At 45.7% G+C, this 15,616-nt stretch overlaps 1 protein-coding gene across 4 annotated transcripts in view; it reads left to right on the forward strand.

Moving 5' to 3' along the window:
• LOC109644512 (thyrotropin-releasing hormone-degrading ectoenzyme-like) overlaps nt 1-15,616 on the forward strand; it is a 134,275-nt gene that overhangs the window by 33,450 nt on the left and 85,209 nt on the right. For 2 of the 4 annotated variants that reach the window (XM_069519823.1, XM_069519824.1), the window contains exons 1-3: nt 1-1,886; nt 5,451-5,695; nt 14,159-14,435. The exon at nt 1-1,886 is cut by the window's left edge. In XM_069519823.1, coding sequence (XP_069375924.1) covers nt 1,392-1,886; nt 5,451-5,695; nt 14,159-14,435 — 1,017 coding nt within the window. In that variant the 5' untranslated portion in view covers nt 1-1,391. The remainder of the gene's footprint in view (nt 1,887-5,450; nt 5,696-14,158; nt 14,436-15,616) is intronic. The other 2 variants (XM_069519826.1, XM_069519825.1) reach the window with 1 other exon arrangement.

Below are 15,616 nucleotides of genomic sequence, written 5' to 3' on the forward strand. Positions count from 1 at the left end.
TAACGGATTTCTGTCGGTTATTATAACGGACATCTGAGCTGCTTTTCTCCCGGTAGGATAACGGATCACCGGACGGTCCCGGTAACTCAGCCTCCTGAGAAAGGTTTATAAAGGTGGAGGCTACCGGTTAGAATCGCGGGACTGAAGGAGGTCTGTAACGGATCTGTACCGGGGAAGGTCCCCCTCATCCCGCGGGGACCGGGCATCACCGGACTCCCGGAGAAGTTACCGGTTCACAGGAGGAGATCATGCGGGTCTTTACTGGACCTTCTCCGGACCCTTAATGACCGGATAGCCTTCATCAAACCCCCCGGACCACCCTCCGGTGGGACAGATACTGAACCACACCGGACTAATCTCATTAACGACTTAATTGATATCGGTTCTTTGGTTCTTTACCGGATATAAAACCCGCCTCTGTCACCGGGAGTCCCTCGTTTCTCACCGGTTTGTTCATCCATCATCCTCCGGAGCGGATGGAGCCTGATCTTCAGCGTGTGGATCAAGTCCTGGTGAAATAAACCTCCGTCAAACTCAAGTCACTGGATTTTAATTTAAATTCCTCTTCAAACCAAAAAATCATCCAACCCTGAAATATTCAATATAATATAAATAATTTATTCAAGGAACTAAAACATTCCTGATCATAAAATTATAATCTTTATCATATTTCACAGTTTCATATAAAAGCTCCTGACTCTGAGATGTAATCAGTTCTCACAGAGCGGCTCATCTGTGGCTCCTCCTGTACTGTGTGGTCTGTTCATTTCCCACCGTACAGTAATAATCATCCCTAATAGTCGGGCAGGGGTTTATTTGTGCTTTACTGCAGGTCTGGACCTCAGAAGAAATCAACTTTACAACTTCCCCGGGACTCAAACCTGCAGCTTTAACTCCCCTGTGTCAGTTTAAGACCCGTGTAGATTCAGCTGATTGTTTCTGAGGCGCACCGCGAGGATTTCCATTATCCACCAAGTCTAATCTGTGAGGAAACCCCGGCTACATATGGTTTCAGCCTCTGTGTTCTCTGTGTGAAAGTCTATGGATGGTCCACTCACTGTTTAGCCACATCCTCAACAGCATCCCTCCTCCTCCTCCTCCTCCTCCTCCCTCTCAGCCTTCTCTTGAAATCAACCCATGCTGCATCGATTATTTTTTTCCCTCTTCACCGCAAAACTAAAACGCACACGACCATCTCGCCCTCTCTGGTTTGTCCGTTTTGTTTCCTGAAATGTAAGACGTGCCGCGGTGTTGATTTTCCACAAGTGAAGGACGTCCAGCGGCCGAGAGGTCAGAGGTCAAGTTCACAGGAACTCAACAGAGCGGAGAATCAATGACGGCTTTTGAGACTTTGGACATTTCTCTGTTCTTAAAGTGACACCTTTAGCTAAATGGGACTCAACGACAGCAGCCCGGGCGCCATGCGAAATGGCCGCGGCCTCTCGGACCAGTGGGCAGAGTCAGTGGTGGTCCGGCCTCGAACCACCGAGCGCCACATCACAGTGCACAAACGCCTGGTGTTGGGTTTCGCCCTGTCCATCCTCACCCTCATCATCGTCACAGCCGTGGCCGTGGTGCTCAGCGTTCGCTTTGAGGAGTGCAGCGAACAAAACGGCGAAGGAGCTGCGGGGGAGTCGGGCTCCCGGGGTTCTGGAGGGTCGTCGAGGTTGAACGGGAGTAAAGGGGAGAGGAACGGGGAGAGGGGGGACGAGGAGGCGGTGCAGCCGTGGAGGAACTCGCGGCTGCCGGGCTCAGTGAGACCACGACACTATGACCTGCGACTCGCTGTCTACATGGACAACTTCACCTTCTCTGGAGAGGTCAGCATCGAGCTGGAGTGCATCAACGCCACCCGCTTCATCGTGCTGCACGCCGACCGCCTCGAGGTACGGTGGCCTGGAAAAACAAATCTGTGTCACTAATGTGGTAGAAATGAATTTATATTTATAGATATGCAGAATGTCCTTTGTGCTATTCTATAAAATCCGTCTTTGGCAGTAGGAGTTTGGTCACATTGCAAAAATGAAAAATACAAACCCCCCCCCCCCCCCCAGCTCAGAGGACGTGCTCGAAATACTCAAGTCATGTTTGTATAGGATCAAATCTCAACATACTTTGTCTCCTTGTAGGTTTGAGATCTCAAAACATTGTTGAGGAACAGTTTGACTTGGCGTCGGGTCGGTGAAATAGTTGTGTAATAGTTTACACATGGAAACTTTGGCTTCAGGGTGGAGTGAGATGAAATAACAATAAATCAGCATCAGAGAATCCAGAAATATCTGTAGTGGAAATCTGGTCATGTGTTGTTTTTGCCTGAAACTGATGTGAACTCTAAAAGTTGAGCTTCATTCGTCTGATTTAAACAGAAAAGTTTCCCATTAATGCGACTTTTAGCTTTTTTAAATTAGTTCTTTCAAACGCTCGTCTCAAAGTTTCAAAACAGGAAGAGCAGCCGGTGGAAAAGATGTTTGTCGGACATTTAAGGTTTAATTTAATGAGCCAACGAGTTGAAAATCCTTCCGTCTTGTCCTCCAATCACATCTCTTCGGACTCAGGTGCATCAGTTCCTGTGGATTAACTTAACTTTCCCGACGATTCTTTTTCCAAACAAACAGCTCGTTTGCATCTTTCTCTCCGTGCTGGAAAACAAGCGGCTCTCCAACAAAAGAATGTTTATTTCCAGATTTGGCCTCCGAGTTTTCCTTAACGAGGCTAATTAACAGCCAAAGTTGCAGCTTCAGCCTATTTTTTTGGAGACGAGCACATGGTGAGAGAAAGAGCCTCAGAGAAACGCCTGAGCAACGTGATTCTTCAGGCCGGTCATCTCCACTAATGCGATTCAGGGAGGAATCCGTCTAATTTGGGCAGAGGCCAATTAAAAACCCTGCAGCCCCCTTTTGTGTTTGTGTGTGAGCACGCTGTGAATTAAGAAGTGTTGCTCGGGTGGAAGGCAGGTCTCCTGAGGTGTTCTCAGAGTTAATGCGTTATGAAAAGAAACATTTCAGCGTGGCGAAAGGCCAAAAAACAAGAATGTGGGTAAAAATAGGAGCAGCAGGTGAAAGGAAAACACTCCTGCAGCGCTTTGTGCTCCGAGAAATGTCACAAACACAAAACACGTTCGACGTTCAACACAAACAAAGTGACGAACGTCTCAAAGCGTCATTTTCTTCACGTGAAACTCGAAACGCCTAAAAAAACCTCGAGCGGCTCAAGACGCGTGATCAAACTGCTGCAAAGCAACGTTCAGGTGTCTGACGGAGATCAGCCGAGGTATCAAACCCACAAACAACACAATTAAAAGGCATCTTTGGCCGAGCGGAACATTTGAGGTTATCACGCTGCGTTCGCTGACTCACCAGAAAACCCTGAAAAACATCCGTTTAATCCGCAGCGTTTCCTGCGTGTCAGCAGCCTCTCTGCTCGGATCGATCACTTCATTCATCAAAGAGCAAACACACAGTCACACACACAAACACACGCACACACACACACGCAACGCACACGCCGCGTTTGATTGGCTGAGGATCACTGATGTGTGTCAGTTTACAGAGGCAGAGGTTCCTAATGGCCACCGCTGCTGCCCGGTGTGCTCCCATCATGCACTGGGGACATTTCCAGTCATTGTCTGCAGCTCAATCATCGTCCCCGTTTGTCCAAGTTCATCAGTCCGACTGGTTTCAGCTGATTTCTGTCCGCGACCAGGAAACTCGGGAGAGAGACGTCGAATTCATTTCTCTTTCTTTGACTCGTCAACATGTTTGTAGATTTCCCAGAGAAATGTTTATGGATCTTGATTTTAAAAACCAGGCGTATTTATGGGGACTGATATTTGCGAGTGTGTGAAACGCGGCGCAGCTTGACCTGAGCTCTGACTGTGCCGTCCCGCTCGCTCGATATCACCCATGATCCTCTGCTTCCTGAACCAGAGGAGCTGCTGCTTTAACAAATTCACCAAACTCTGTTTTAGAATTCTTCATATTTTAAAAGTTTCCTGCTGAACATTCAGCCTTCACTCCTCGACCTGCTGGACCTGATTGCGACTCTGACTCTCTCAGGGCGCAGACGTAAAATAAAGAGGCTCCTTCTGCTTTTCAAGTCATTGTGCTATCAAAAGGTTTTCAGAGCTGTTGCTTGAAAAAGCTGCATAATGCTGCTTTAATTTAAGCAAATGTATTTCTGTCATCTGCTCCTGTCTCCCAGCGAGCGGGCCGATAAACCTGAATGATTTACGAAGATGGTTTATTCCTTCAAAAGTCAATGTTGTCTGGACGGTTTCCAGTTCGTCAGAGAAGCACATTCACTTATCAAATGTCTGGAGAACTGATCAATCTGTGGTTTGAGGACGGACTCTGGTCCGAACCTGTCGAATCTGCTTCCACCGGAAGATTCTCCGACCTGAAGTTTGTCTTTTAATCGTTTTCACTTTGTGTTTTCTCTCAGCTCCTCTGTTTGACGTGTGCTCAGAGTCATGTCGTCGTAACGTTCACAGGCGAGGGGTGGAGCCTGTAGGGCAGCAGGAGGCGGGACATGACGCGTAAATCCGTCCGTCACGTGTTAGAAACCTCATCAAGGGTTTCCACACATTTCACACGTGAAAGGAAAAGTTCCAGAAAGTGTCCGGAGCAACCGACTCACTTGTGTTCTCACGTACAAACCGTCTGCGCCGGTGTCTGAGAGCAGCTTCAGTCTGTCGCTCATGAAAAGATGATTTCAGTTCGATTCCTCGGTGAAACATGGACGAGCTCCGCTGAGTTTTCTCTCTTTGATAACTCTCTGTACTTTTTTTTTGTAAACCACCTGCAACCTCTTACCCACCATTTGTTGTGCATGTGGTCCCTGTCATGTCACCATGGCGACAGGTCCAACCTTTTCGAAAAACAGCCGGCAATGAATCAGGTGTTGCTAAGCAACGGCTTCCATCCGACAAACTGTCGAGGTCCAGAATCGGCTGCAAACCTGTGAAGTGTCAGAGCAGCGTGTCGTCGGGTTTCGTCATGTGACTGTGATGCTTGACCCGAGTGTCAGCCCCCACCCCCCCAACCCCAACATCGCCCCCTGCTGGGACACTAAGTGCAGTGTTTTGATCAGAGCTGCAGCTTCATTAAGTTTCCAGTGAGAATCAATTAAGTTGCTTCGATTGAATATTTCGTGGTTCACTTGTGTCGCAGAACAAAAACACAGATGAATGTAGTAACTTCAGTGACGTGTGGAGAGCTCGACAGGCTGTGGTGGCAGCGTGATGGAGAGGGTCAACTGTCTCGTGTCACGATATGAGCTTGTGGCGTTTCGGTTTCTGTCTCGCGTTCAGAATCATGACACCTCCAATAAACAGTCCGGACGTCTTCAGTGATTCACTTCCTGTATCTGAAGATTCTTCCTTCGCACAGAATCTTCCCTCAAGTCTAAAATATGTTCTGCTTATTCTTAAATCTGGATGTTCCCTCCTCCAGGTGGATCGGGTGTCCGTCACAGCTGAGGGTGGCCCCGGTGGTCGTCCTTCCAACCGGCCCGGCGGCGGAGTCATGCGCGTGCACCGCCATTTCTCCTTCCCGGCCAATCAGATGTACGTGGTGGTGCTGCACCGGGAGCTGAAGCCGATGAGGCTGTACCGGCTGAACGTGAGCTTCGACGCCGCCATCGAGGACGAGCTGCTGGGATTCTTCCGGAGCTCGTACACGCTGCAGAGAGAGAAGCGGTACGTGCACGGAAACAAACACACTTCACATAGACGTTCATTCATTTACCGGAGACTCGTGGATGCAAACATTAGTGTTTTCCCAACTGGAGACAGCCTTTTTTTTTCTCAAGTGGACAAGCTGTCCCCAATTAACTGGTCTTTAGTCTGAGGTTTGTCCCCTGAGGTAGCCTTTAACTGAAACACACACACACACACACACACACACACACACACACAATACTCACACGAGAGGACAACCCCAGAGAAACACACACATCTTTTTTCTGCAGCAGCAGGTGGTTTAACGAGAAAAGGTCAAAGCTTCACATCCACGACATTGATTAACTCACAGTGTGTGTCTGTGTGTGTGTGTGTGTGTGGGGGGGGGGCGGTGTGTTCCCCCCCCACAAACACACCACTCGCTCCCTCCTTATGAATTTCCCATAAGCATCTGCTGCAGAGTTGTTTCCACATCAGATTTCTTCCCCACGGTGCTGATGGGAAACAGACTGTGAGACATTTATTATTTCATGCATGAGTTTCTGGCCTCTGTGTGTGTGTGTGTGTGTGTGTGTGTGTGTGTGTGTGTGTGTTACCTCAGCAACACAACATTTTATCAACGTCACTTCCACTTATTACAGAACCACAACACAGAGTTAAATAGTGACATCATCAGAGGCTCACCTCTGACTGAAGCGTTTTATTCTGAAGTTTTTAAATAATCAGTAACTTCTCTGTATTTATTTACTTTAACTTCTCAAATCAAATCAGGAGCTTCAGTTTTATGATTTCTGATTTTTCTTACGTTGACGAATTGTCCCTAAAGTCACAAGATATAAATTTTACAATGAAATGAATCAGGGAGAAGAAGAAAAAAAACACTGAGAACTGTCGAACAACCGTTATTATTACTTCAGACTTATTGTCCGACCTGAAACTCTGAGCGTCACGTCGCTGCAGCTCAGATGTCGACTGCACACAGTCAACACAGGAAACCACAGACTGGATCACGATCACATGAGATGGAATTAGAATAAAACAGTGGTGACATCCCCACAGTTAAAATGTGTTTTTGTTTTTCAGCATCGTAACATGTCGTCCTCCTGTGTTTCAAAATGTTTCGTGAAGACGCCGGAAACAAGATAATCTGACTATGAGCTGCTGGTGACCATGATGAGATTATTCCCGCCCCCTGATTTTAGACTAACTCTAATTCTACCGGAGAAACGTCTTGATGTGATTTGAGGATGAAAACACTCGTTCTGTTTGTGACACATGAAGAGAAACAGTGGCGGCTCATTCTAATCTGCAAATTGACTTAATGTTCTCTCGACTAATATTAGCTTAGCTTTCATGCATCGATGATTCTCCACTGGTTTCCTCATATTCATCCTCGTCTAATGTTGGAAACACATAAATTAGCATCTTTTGCTGACATAATGTTGCAGGAGCTGAAAACCCGATGAATAAAAGATATTCATCCGTTTCTCTGTGACTAAACATTAAGACATAACCACACTTCAGCTCTTTAAACACACACATCACTGGTCCCACGTTCAGTGTCGGCTGCTGTTCGGATCGATGCCGGATCAATGCAGCAGCTGATGAACCGGCAGAGCTCGAGTCCGATGCAACAACCTGTTAGTTCAATTTTTAATGCTGCAGCAGAAACAGACCAGGTCTCATGAAACAGAAGGTTTAACTCACTTCAGCGTTTGTCTGCATGAGGGGGGGGGGACTGTAAATAAATAGAAGCTTTACTTTTATCTGATTAAAGACTTTTTCAAATTCAGACTGAAAAACGGAAAAATCTTTAAACAGGTTTCAGTCTGGGTTGATAAATAATAAGTAATAAATATAATCTGATGAGTCACCAGCAAAACAACAACAACAACAAACAGCTGATCATTCAGAAAATAATCATTTCGTTCTGAAGGAAGCTTAAAAATATCAGATTTACAAAATGTACCGAAGGTGTTGACGGATTTCTACTGTGTGTACAAAGATGCCTGCTAGCTTAAGGATTGGCTTGATGCAGCGGTGCAGCTAATGCTAACACACACACACACACACACACAAACACACACACACACACACACACACACACACACACACACACACATGCTCCACTCTGAGATCTGCTTAAAATCCAACGATACTATAAACTCCAGGCTGGGCTTAAACGCTTAAATCCTGGGAGGGGGAGAATTAATTACCCCACACATGCACGCGCACATGCACATGCACACACACATGCACACAGACACAGACAGACACACACACAGACAGAGCTTTGTATTGATATTTATTCAAACGATGGTTTGAACGTTGACGTCTCTCATTAAAACCAGTTCAGCTCCAGATTGTGTGTCTGAGCACAGTTCACTGATCCAGTCACACGACACACGACATACAACATACAACATGTCACACGACACACGACATACAACATGTCACACGACACACGACATACAACACATGTCACACGACACACAACATACAACACATGTCACACGACACACGACATACAACACATGTCACACGACACAGGACATACAACACATGTCACATGACACACGACATACAACACATGTCACATGACACACGCTGATGTACAGGAAACTGCATCAGGCGCAGTTGTTCACATTTTTTCTCTCCAAACTCAGTCGGACTTAGTTTTAACGGCACATTTGTCAGGTTCACTGTGCGCTCACAGATTGTGGTTTTTGTTTTGCATAATTACAATTATAACGTAAATTATAATGATTGTAATTATCACACAGATTCGTGGTGTGTAGACAGTCACACCACAGGGGCTTGAAAAGTGAGTCTGAAAAGCTTTTTCTGGCTGCGATCGGCTTCAGTTTCACTTTCTCTGAAACAACAGCAGAATCAACACGTTGTAGCTGCAACAGTTGGCTGAAGACAATGTTTGTGTGGTGGATTAATCGTGGGAGTAATTTATAAGAACATTTCAGCCTAAAACACGACGATGTGATGTATTTATTTTACTTTCATTATGATGAACTGATTTTTGGACCAAACTAAAACATTTAAAGACGTGAGGTCGGTTAAAACATCCTGTGTTCTCATGAATATTGTGTTTTTACCTTGTGGATTGAAAATCAGAGATGTTGCCTGATACAGTTTCTGATACCTGGACTTTGTGTATCAGCCGATACTGAGCACAGATCTGATATCAGTGCATTTTAAACAATAACAAGGTGTAAAGTATTTTTTACAGCTGTTTGCTACAAACTATGAACTAATGATTGTTCTAATTGTTTCATGTGGTTCAGGTTGAATCCTTAGAAACACAAAAACATACAGAAAACTTTTTGATAATCAAGTTTCACAGTCAGACTTCAAAAAGAACACAATAAATGAATAATACATGAAAATTACTTCCTTTGAATGTCTCAAAACTGAAGCCGCTGAGGAAATCACTTCTTCTTCATCACTCAGCACAACGGCAAAGTAGAAGAAGGGATCTCTGGGAAAATAAAATCGCAGTTTTGTCAGGGTGAAACTAATATACTTAAAAGACATGGTATCCGATCAGTACACGGATTTCCAGCAGTATCTGAAGTATTTCTGATGCTGGTATCTAAATATCATCTGTAATGAAAATGTACATTTAACAGATTCCTCTGTGTCCATGTACAAAAGAGACGTAGACGAGCTGCGCTGTTTAAATATTTGATTTATAACACTTGTCTGTTTTAATTTTATTTTCTGGGTGATTTTTTTTATATGAGACATAACTGGATTCTACATTTAAGTATTTTGTGTATACTTTGTAAAGTAAACGTAACGTGTAACTGTAAATTTAATTTGTCTTCTTACATTTATAGATAAAACTGTTTGTGAAGAAATTAATCTGTAGATCATCTGAAATGAAATACTTGTAGGTCGAAGCCTGACACGTGAATATTTTGAATAACATTGTCAGTTCTAATCCTTTTTATCGGTTTGTTCAGCTCTTATCTCCGAGAGGTTTTTCCACCGAGCGCTGGATCCGGCTCTCACTTCACTGAGCGATAACATCAGTGTGATGTTAAGATCAGAAACCACTTCATTGATCCGAGGTAGAAAAGTCTTAGAGCAGCAGGGGAACCCGCTAAGGAGAGCAGATAAAAATACAATATGAGCTACACGAGTACACACATGAGTACACACACGAGTACACACACGAGTACACACGTCTGTACAAACCAACACGTTAAACAACGTTCACTGTGTCTGAATGTACATGTGGTGCAGAGAGGAATCAAACCAGTCGACACAAAGTTATCAGGTATTTAAAGTGTTCACGTGTCAAGAAGTTTACTTTTCTATTCTTGAAGTCGTCTGATGTCAGATGGTAGTGGTGATGATGATGAAGATGAAGATGATGATGCTCAAACATATGTATGGGGGGGGTTAGGGTTATGTTATACAACATCTCCGAGCAGCCTTACTTCTGCAGACCGGACGCTACAGCCGCTTGTTATCAGGCAGTGATGAGTGTTGACGTCAGATGTCCCAGCTGCTAACATGGAGGAGGGGGTTATGACCCTCATGGCAGCCAGTCACCAGGGGGCGATAGGGTTCCTTGGAGATGTCACGGCGTCCATCTGAGTTTACAGTGTGCTCCGACCTCGATGCTAAAGAGGTGAGAGAGTCACAGTTTCTGCTCGGGTCGAAGCCGACATCTTGGATTTGAGAACACCTTCATCGCCCAGCTCCTCCTCCTCCTCCTCTTGCTCCTCCTCCTCCACCTCCTCCTCCTCCTCCTGAGTGTCAGTGCTTTTTAAAGGCTCAGAGAACGAATAGATTCATTAAGTTGCCTCAGTTGACTGCCATGTTAGATAGGTTACCCTCTGACACGCGCTGCAGAGAGGGTGAGCGCTGTATCGATCTGAAACATCTCATCTCAGAGAGCGAGCGAGAAGCTGCTGGTGATCTGTTGAACAATCAGCTTCTCTCCGCCACGTATTAAAATTCACACTCTCACCTAGCCTTCGTTAACCACCCGTCTGTCTCATTAATGCTCTGACGCCTCATCAAACCCGGCCCTCGTTAGCGGCCGCACTCCTCGTTAACCGCGGGTCGGCTCCTCGTTAAAGAGACGCAGCTCCAGTCTGATGAGAAACTTCTTTGCTGGATCTGAACTGGCTTTGGTTTAACTTCAGAAATCTGACTTTCAGGAATATTCAGCATCAGAAGTGAAGAGAACATGTTTTTAATCATCGCAGTTTTCGACACAGACACGATGACTCAGCCGAGTGAGGACTAAGTAACCATAGGTAACTGATTTTGTTGACACTTGGTGAAGGGGTGGGGCAGAGATGAAAGGGGCGGACCCAGGGAGATTCATCGGGCTCTTCAACGTGAGATAAGACGTGGATCAGTTTCTGTTATCACCTGTATGAGCTCATCGCCGGGTCAGGACGGAGCAGGAAGTCCAACCACTGCCTCCTTATCGCCCTCCTCTTTCCTTATCTCCCCACAACCTCCTTATCTTCCTCCATCCTCACCTGCCCCCCCCCCTCTTATCTCCCACATCCTCACCTGCCTCCCCCCCTCTCTTATCTCCCACATCCTCGCCCCCCCCCTCCCCCACACTCTCTAAATAGACGAGCAGAAACGAAATCTGATCGTAACCACGTCGTCCGTCACTCGCATGTTTTTATAGCGACGATAATGAATCACCCTCTTCTCCGGCTTCCTGTGTAAAACTATATCTGCACACACACACAGACAGACACACACACACACACACAGACAGACACACACACACACACACACACACACACACACAACCCCTGACTCAACAGTTTTTTTCTTCCGTCACATATCTGTGTCTGGATGAGGTGTGTGTTACGCTCTTACTTTGTAGGTCTGTGTGTGTGTGCATGTTGTGTGTGTTAGTGTGTCACTCCTGGTATCTTAACACAAATAACAGCAAAGCATTACAGCAGGAAATGATGTCATATCCATTGTTATTGCTGGAGAGGAAGCAAATCGTTGCCGAATGAATTCATGCAAGTTTGTGTGTGTGTGTGTGTGTGTGTGTGTGTGTGTTGTGTTTTGTTGTGGTGTGTTTTCCGGTGCATCACTATTGACTTGGTTGTCAATCAGGATTACTGTGACAACAAGTGTTACCTTGACGGCAGCGACTGATGACAACCTGCAGGATGTCGTGTGTGTGTGTGTGTGTGTGTGTGTGTGTGTGTGTGTGTGTGTGTGTGTGTGTGTGTGTGTGTGTGTGTGTGTGTGTGTGTGTGTGTGTGTGTTACAGACTCATCCTCCTCTCTAATAGATTCTCTCTTTATCTCGTCCCTCTCAGGCTTTCTCCATTATTCTCTCTCTCTCTGTCTACAACTGCCTCGTTCGCCCTGTTTATTATTCATATTTCTCCCCAACTCTTCACCTCCCCCTCCTCCCTCCATCATTCTGTTTTCTTCATCTCACTGCTCCTGTTGTCCACCTCTTCCTCTCCCCTCACTCCTTCTTCTCATCTTTCTTCCCTCCTTCCTCCTCTCTTCTTTTTTTCCATTGTCTCTTTTTCTCTCTCTTCTCCTCCTTTACCCCCCCCCCCCCCTCTCTCTCTCTGTCAGCTGAATGATTCTCATCAGAACAAATAATGAAGTCATATAAAACCAGGATGATCCGCTATTGTTGCTGGTTGGTTGCTGCAGTGCATTCTGGGAAACATAGCTCCTTCTCCTCCCTTCTGTTTCATCCTCCTGTTTCGTCTCCTCAAATATTTTTTATCACCTTATTTTTTTTCTCCTCCGGCCTTTTCTTCTTCATTTCATCTCATTTTCCTTTCTTTTCTTTCTTCTTTTATTCTGACCTCTGCTCTCTTCCTCCTCATCTCCACCTTTTCTTTGCTCCTCCTCATCATTCATCCCTCTCTTATCCTCCTCTTCCTCCACCTGTAAAGTCTGCAGGTCTGAAACAAACAAGGTGTGAAAGCTCCCTCAGCCACAGTGTGTTATGATGATGTTTCCTCACACTCATCCACCCTTCATCCTCTCGTCTTCAGCCTCCTCCTCGTTTCCTCCTTCTATCATCCTCCTCTCTGCCTCCTCCTCCTCCTCCTCTGTCTCTTTCCTTTCTTTCATCTCCACAAACACTAAAAGGTGCGAGTGTGATAACAAAGTTTCCTCGGGGATTAATTCCTGGAGTTTTAACTCTCCCTGCGTCTGTCAGGTGACTCAACAAAGCTCCGATACCAAAACCGGAAACTCGGCTTAAAGAAGTCGTCGGGAAACAGAAAGTTTCCTCGTGTTTATTTTGGATTATCTTTTCTCTGTCGACGACGTTTTTCATTCGGAACGAGAAGAAAATGTTTTAATGTAAAAACCCGTCTGCTCAGATTATCCTCTAACTCCCAGCACTCCAGTTCAACCTTTAATTTCTCCCATGATGCACCTGGAAGCTCTCGACCAAGTGAGTCGAAGCTTCACCTGTGGAACTGGATCCCGATGCCAAATCAGTCAGATCTGCCCCCTGGTGGCTGGACGGAGTAAAGGTCGTACATCTTGTCAGCAGACGGGACGAGGACCAAACCAAAAAAATCAAAGTAGACGTGAAATGAATTTTTCTTAAAGATGGTTTCTGAACATTTTGAAGATTCGGGTCCAATCTGATGATGACGGTAATTTACTGAGTCAGAGACCTGGAGGGAAGGAGAGGTTAGAGAGAGAGTAAAGAACCAGGGAGGAGCAGGAGGAGGAGGAGGAGGAAGAAGAGGAGGAGGAAGAGGGAGAAATACTTGTAGAATACAATAAAAGAAAGGAGACATAATTGGGAATGAGAGGATTTGTGGAAAAGGACAGAATAAGACCCCAGACCGGTGGTAATAGGAGGGGGACCCTGCCTCGACCTCATTAGACTGAAAATAATTTGGATATGGCCGAGCGGTGGTTCCTCGGAGCTGAACGGACCCACGAGGCCGTTTGATTTGCTGTGAAACTGTTTCGACAGGAAACGGTTCCGTACAGATGAAGAGTGAACTCAGCTCGGCCTCGCCGGGTGTGGTGCCGTGATCGAAGGTTCTGGTTTTCAGGTTCTTTTCATTTCACCGTGGTCCTCCTGCAGACGCCTCTTGTGACCGCGGTGACAGCTGTTTCATTACGACACACACACACACACACACACACACACACCGTGCCGATAAAGGCTCCAGCAGCTTCACCGTGTGGTTATTAAAGGGACTTGAACTGGACCCAGCTGACTTTTAAAATGAGACGTTTTCTGACAGAAGATCCATATTTTTCTGGCCGATGTTCAGGTGGATGACGACTCGTTGTTCTGCAGCAGAGTCCGGAAAACATCATTAGTCCCAGTCAAAGAGAGAGAGTCACGTTTGATAGTGTTGTCAGAGAATACCCCCACAATGCACCTGTGTACATTTAAAACGGTTGTAAATCACTTCTCTTGTCGTCGTTCTCGATGTGATCATAACGTGTCCGTCTGTCTGTCCCGCAGTTACTTGGCTGTGACTCAGTTCAGTCCGATCCACGCCCGGAAGGCCTTCCCCTGCTTCGACGAGCCCTTCTACAAAGCCACGTTCTCCCTCACCCTCGGCCATGACCCGCAGTACACCTCGCTCTCCAACATGCCCGTGGAGAGCAGCTCGCTGGAGGACGAGGACGGCTGGGTGACCAATCGCTTCGCCCGGACGCCTCGCATGTCCACGTACTACCTGGCCTGGGCCGTCTGCAACTTCACCTACAGGGAGACGCAGACCGACAGCGGCGTGACGGTCAGTCCCTGCACACGCCAAACACACGGGGGGGAGAACAAGGGGGCTGCTGGGAGTCTGGGTTTTATTCAACATGATCCGATACTATCCTTCAACGATGGGTTTATGTTTGCTGTTTTATGTTGATATGAGAACCTGATTAAAACTTTTAATTCTACAGAATAAACAAGGACAAGATTTATTTTTACATTTTACATAATTTTCTGTTTTTACGATAAAGTTCATGTTTAAAAAAGCTTAAATGAAATTTCTTTTTTTGTTTTTCACTCTCATCTCCAGACTTAAGAAATGATGGTGACGCTCTTATTTACTTTTGAAATCACGTCTCCCTGGAGCTTCATTTAATGATCTAATTACATATCAAACACCAAATATTGTTGATAGTGTGTCTGCATTTTTCTTTTCTCCTCTGTCGTCTCTGCTCCGTTGTCTCGAGGCCGAGACGAGCGTCTCATCGTTAAAGCGATGTCGACGTGTGATACCTCCGAACCTAATGGTGCATTTAAGCCCCTGTCACCTCTAAACTGTATTTTCCTTTTTTATATGATTAAATCTTTATCTCTGGGGTTGAGACACTAAATCTGAGCAGCAGTTCTTATCTTCAGATAATAATCAGCATAATGAAGGTTTGATTGGGGAATAACGGCTTCATATCCCGAGACAACCAGAGAAAAGAGGTCAGCGGTGAGAAGAGCCTTCGAGGGAAACTTTACAAATTTTGCACACCACAGAATTTCCCCCCCGAGGAACTGGTGAGAAGAGGAGTCGAGTTCTCCTCCCCCGATAAATATCTAATAAACCACCAGCAAGAAGTTTTAAAAAGTAGAGTAACGCACACATTTCTTCACGTCGCAGAACGTTCAGAACGAGAGTCGCTGCACGTTGCTCTGTTGGTTTGTGTCTTGTTGGTTTGTGTCTTGTTGGTTTGCGTCTTGTTGGTTTGCGTCTTGTTGGTTTGCGTCTTGTTGGTTTGTGTCTTGTTGGTTTGCTTCTTGTTGGTTTGCGTCTTGTTGGTTTACGTCTTGTTGGTTTGCGTCTTGTTGGTTTGCGTCTTGTTGGTTTGTGTCTTGTTGGTTTGCTTCTTGTTGGTTTACGTCTTGTTGGTTTACGTCTTGTTGGTTTGCGTCTTGTTGGTTTGCGTCTTGTTGGTTTGTGTCTTGTTGGTTTGCTTCTTGTTGGTT

This window comes from Paralichthys olivaceus, chromosome 23 (assembly GCF_024713975.1).
Source record: "Paralichthys olivaceus isolate ysfri-2021 chromosome 23, ASM2471397v2, whole genome shotgun sequence".
NCBI classification, from domain to species: domain Eukaryota; kingdom Metazoa; phylum Chordata; class Actinopteri; order Pleuronectiformes; family Paralichthyidae; genus Paralichthys; species Paralichthys olivaceus.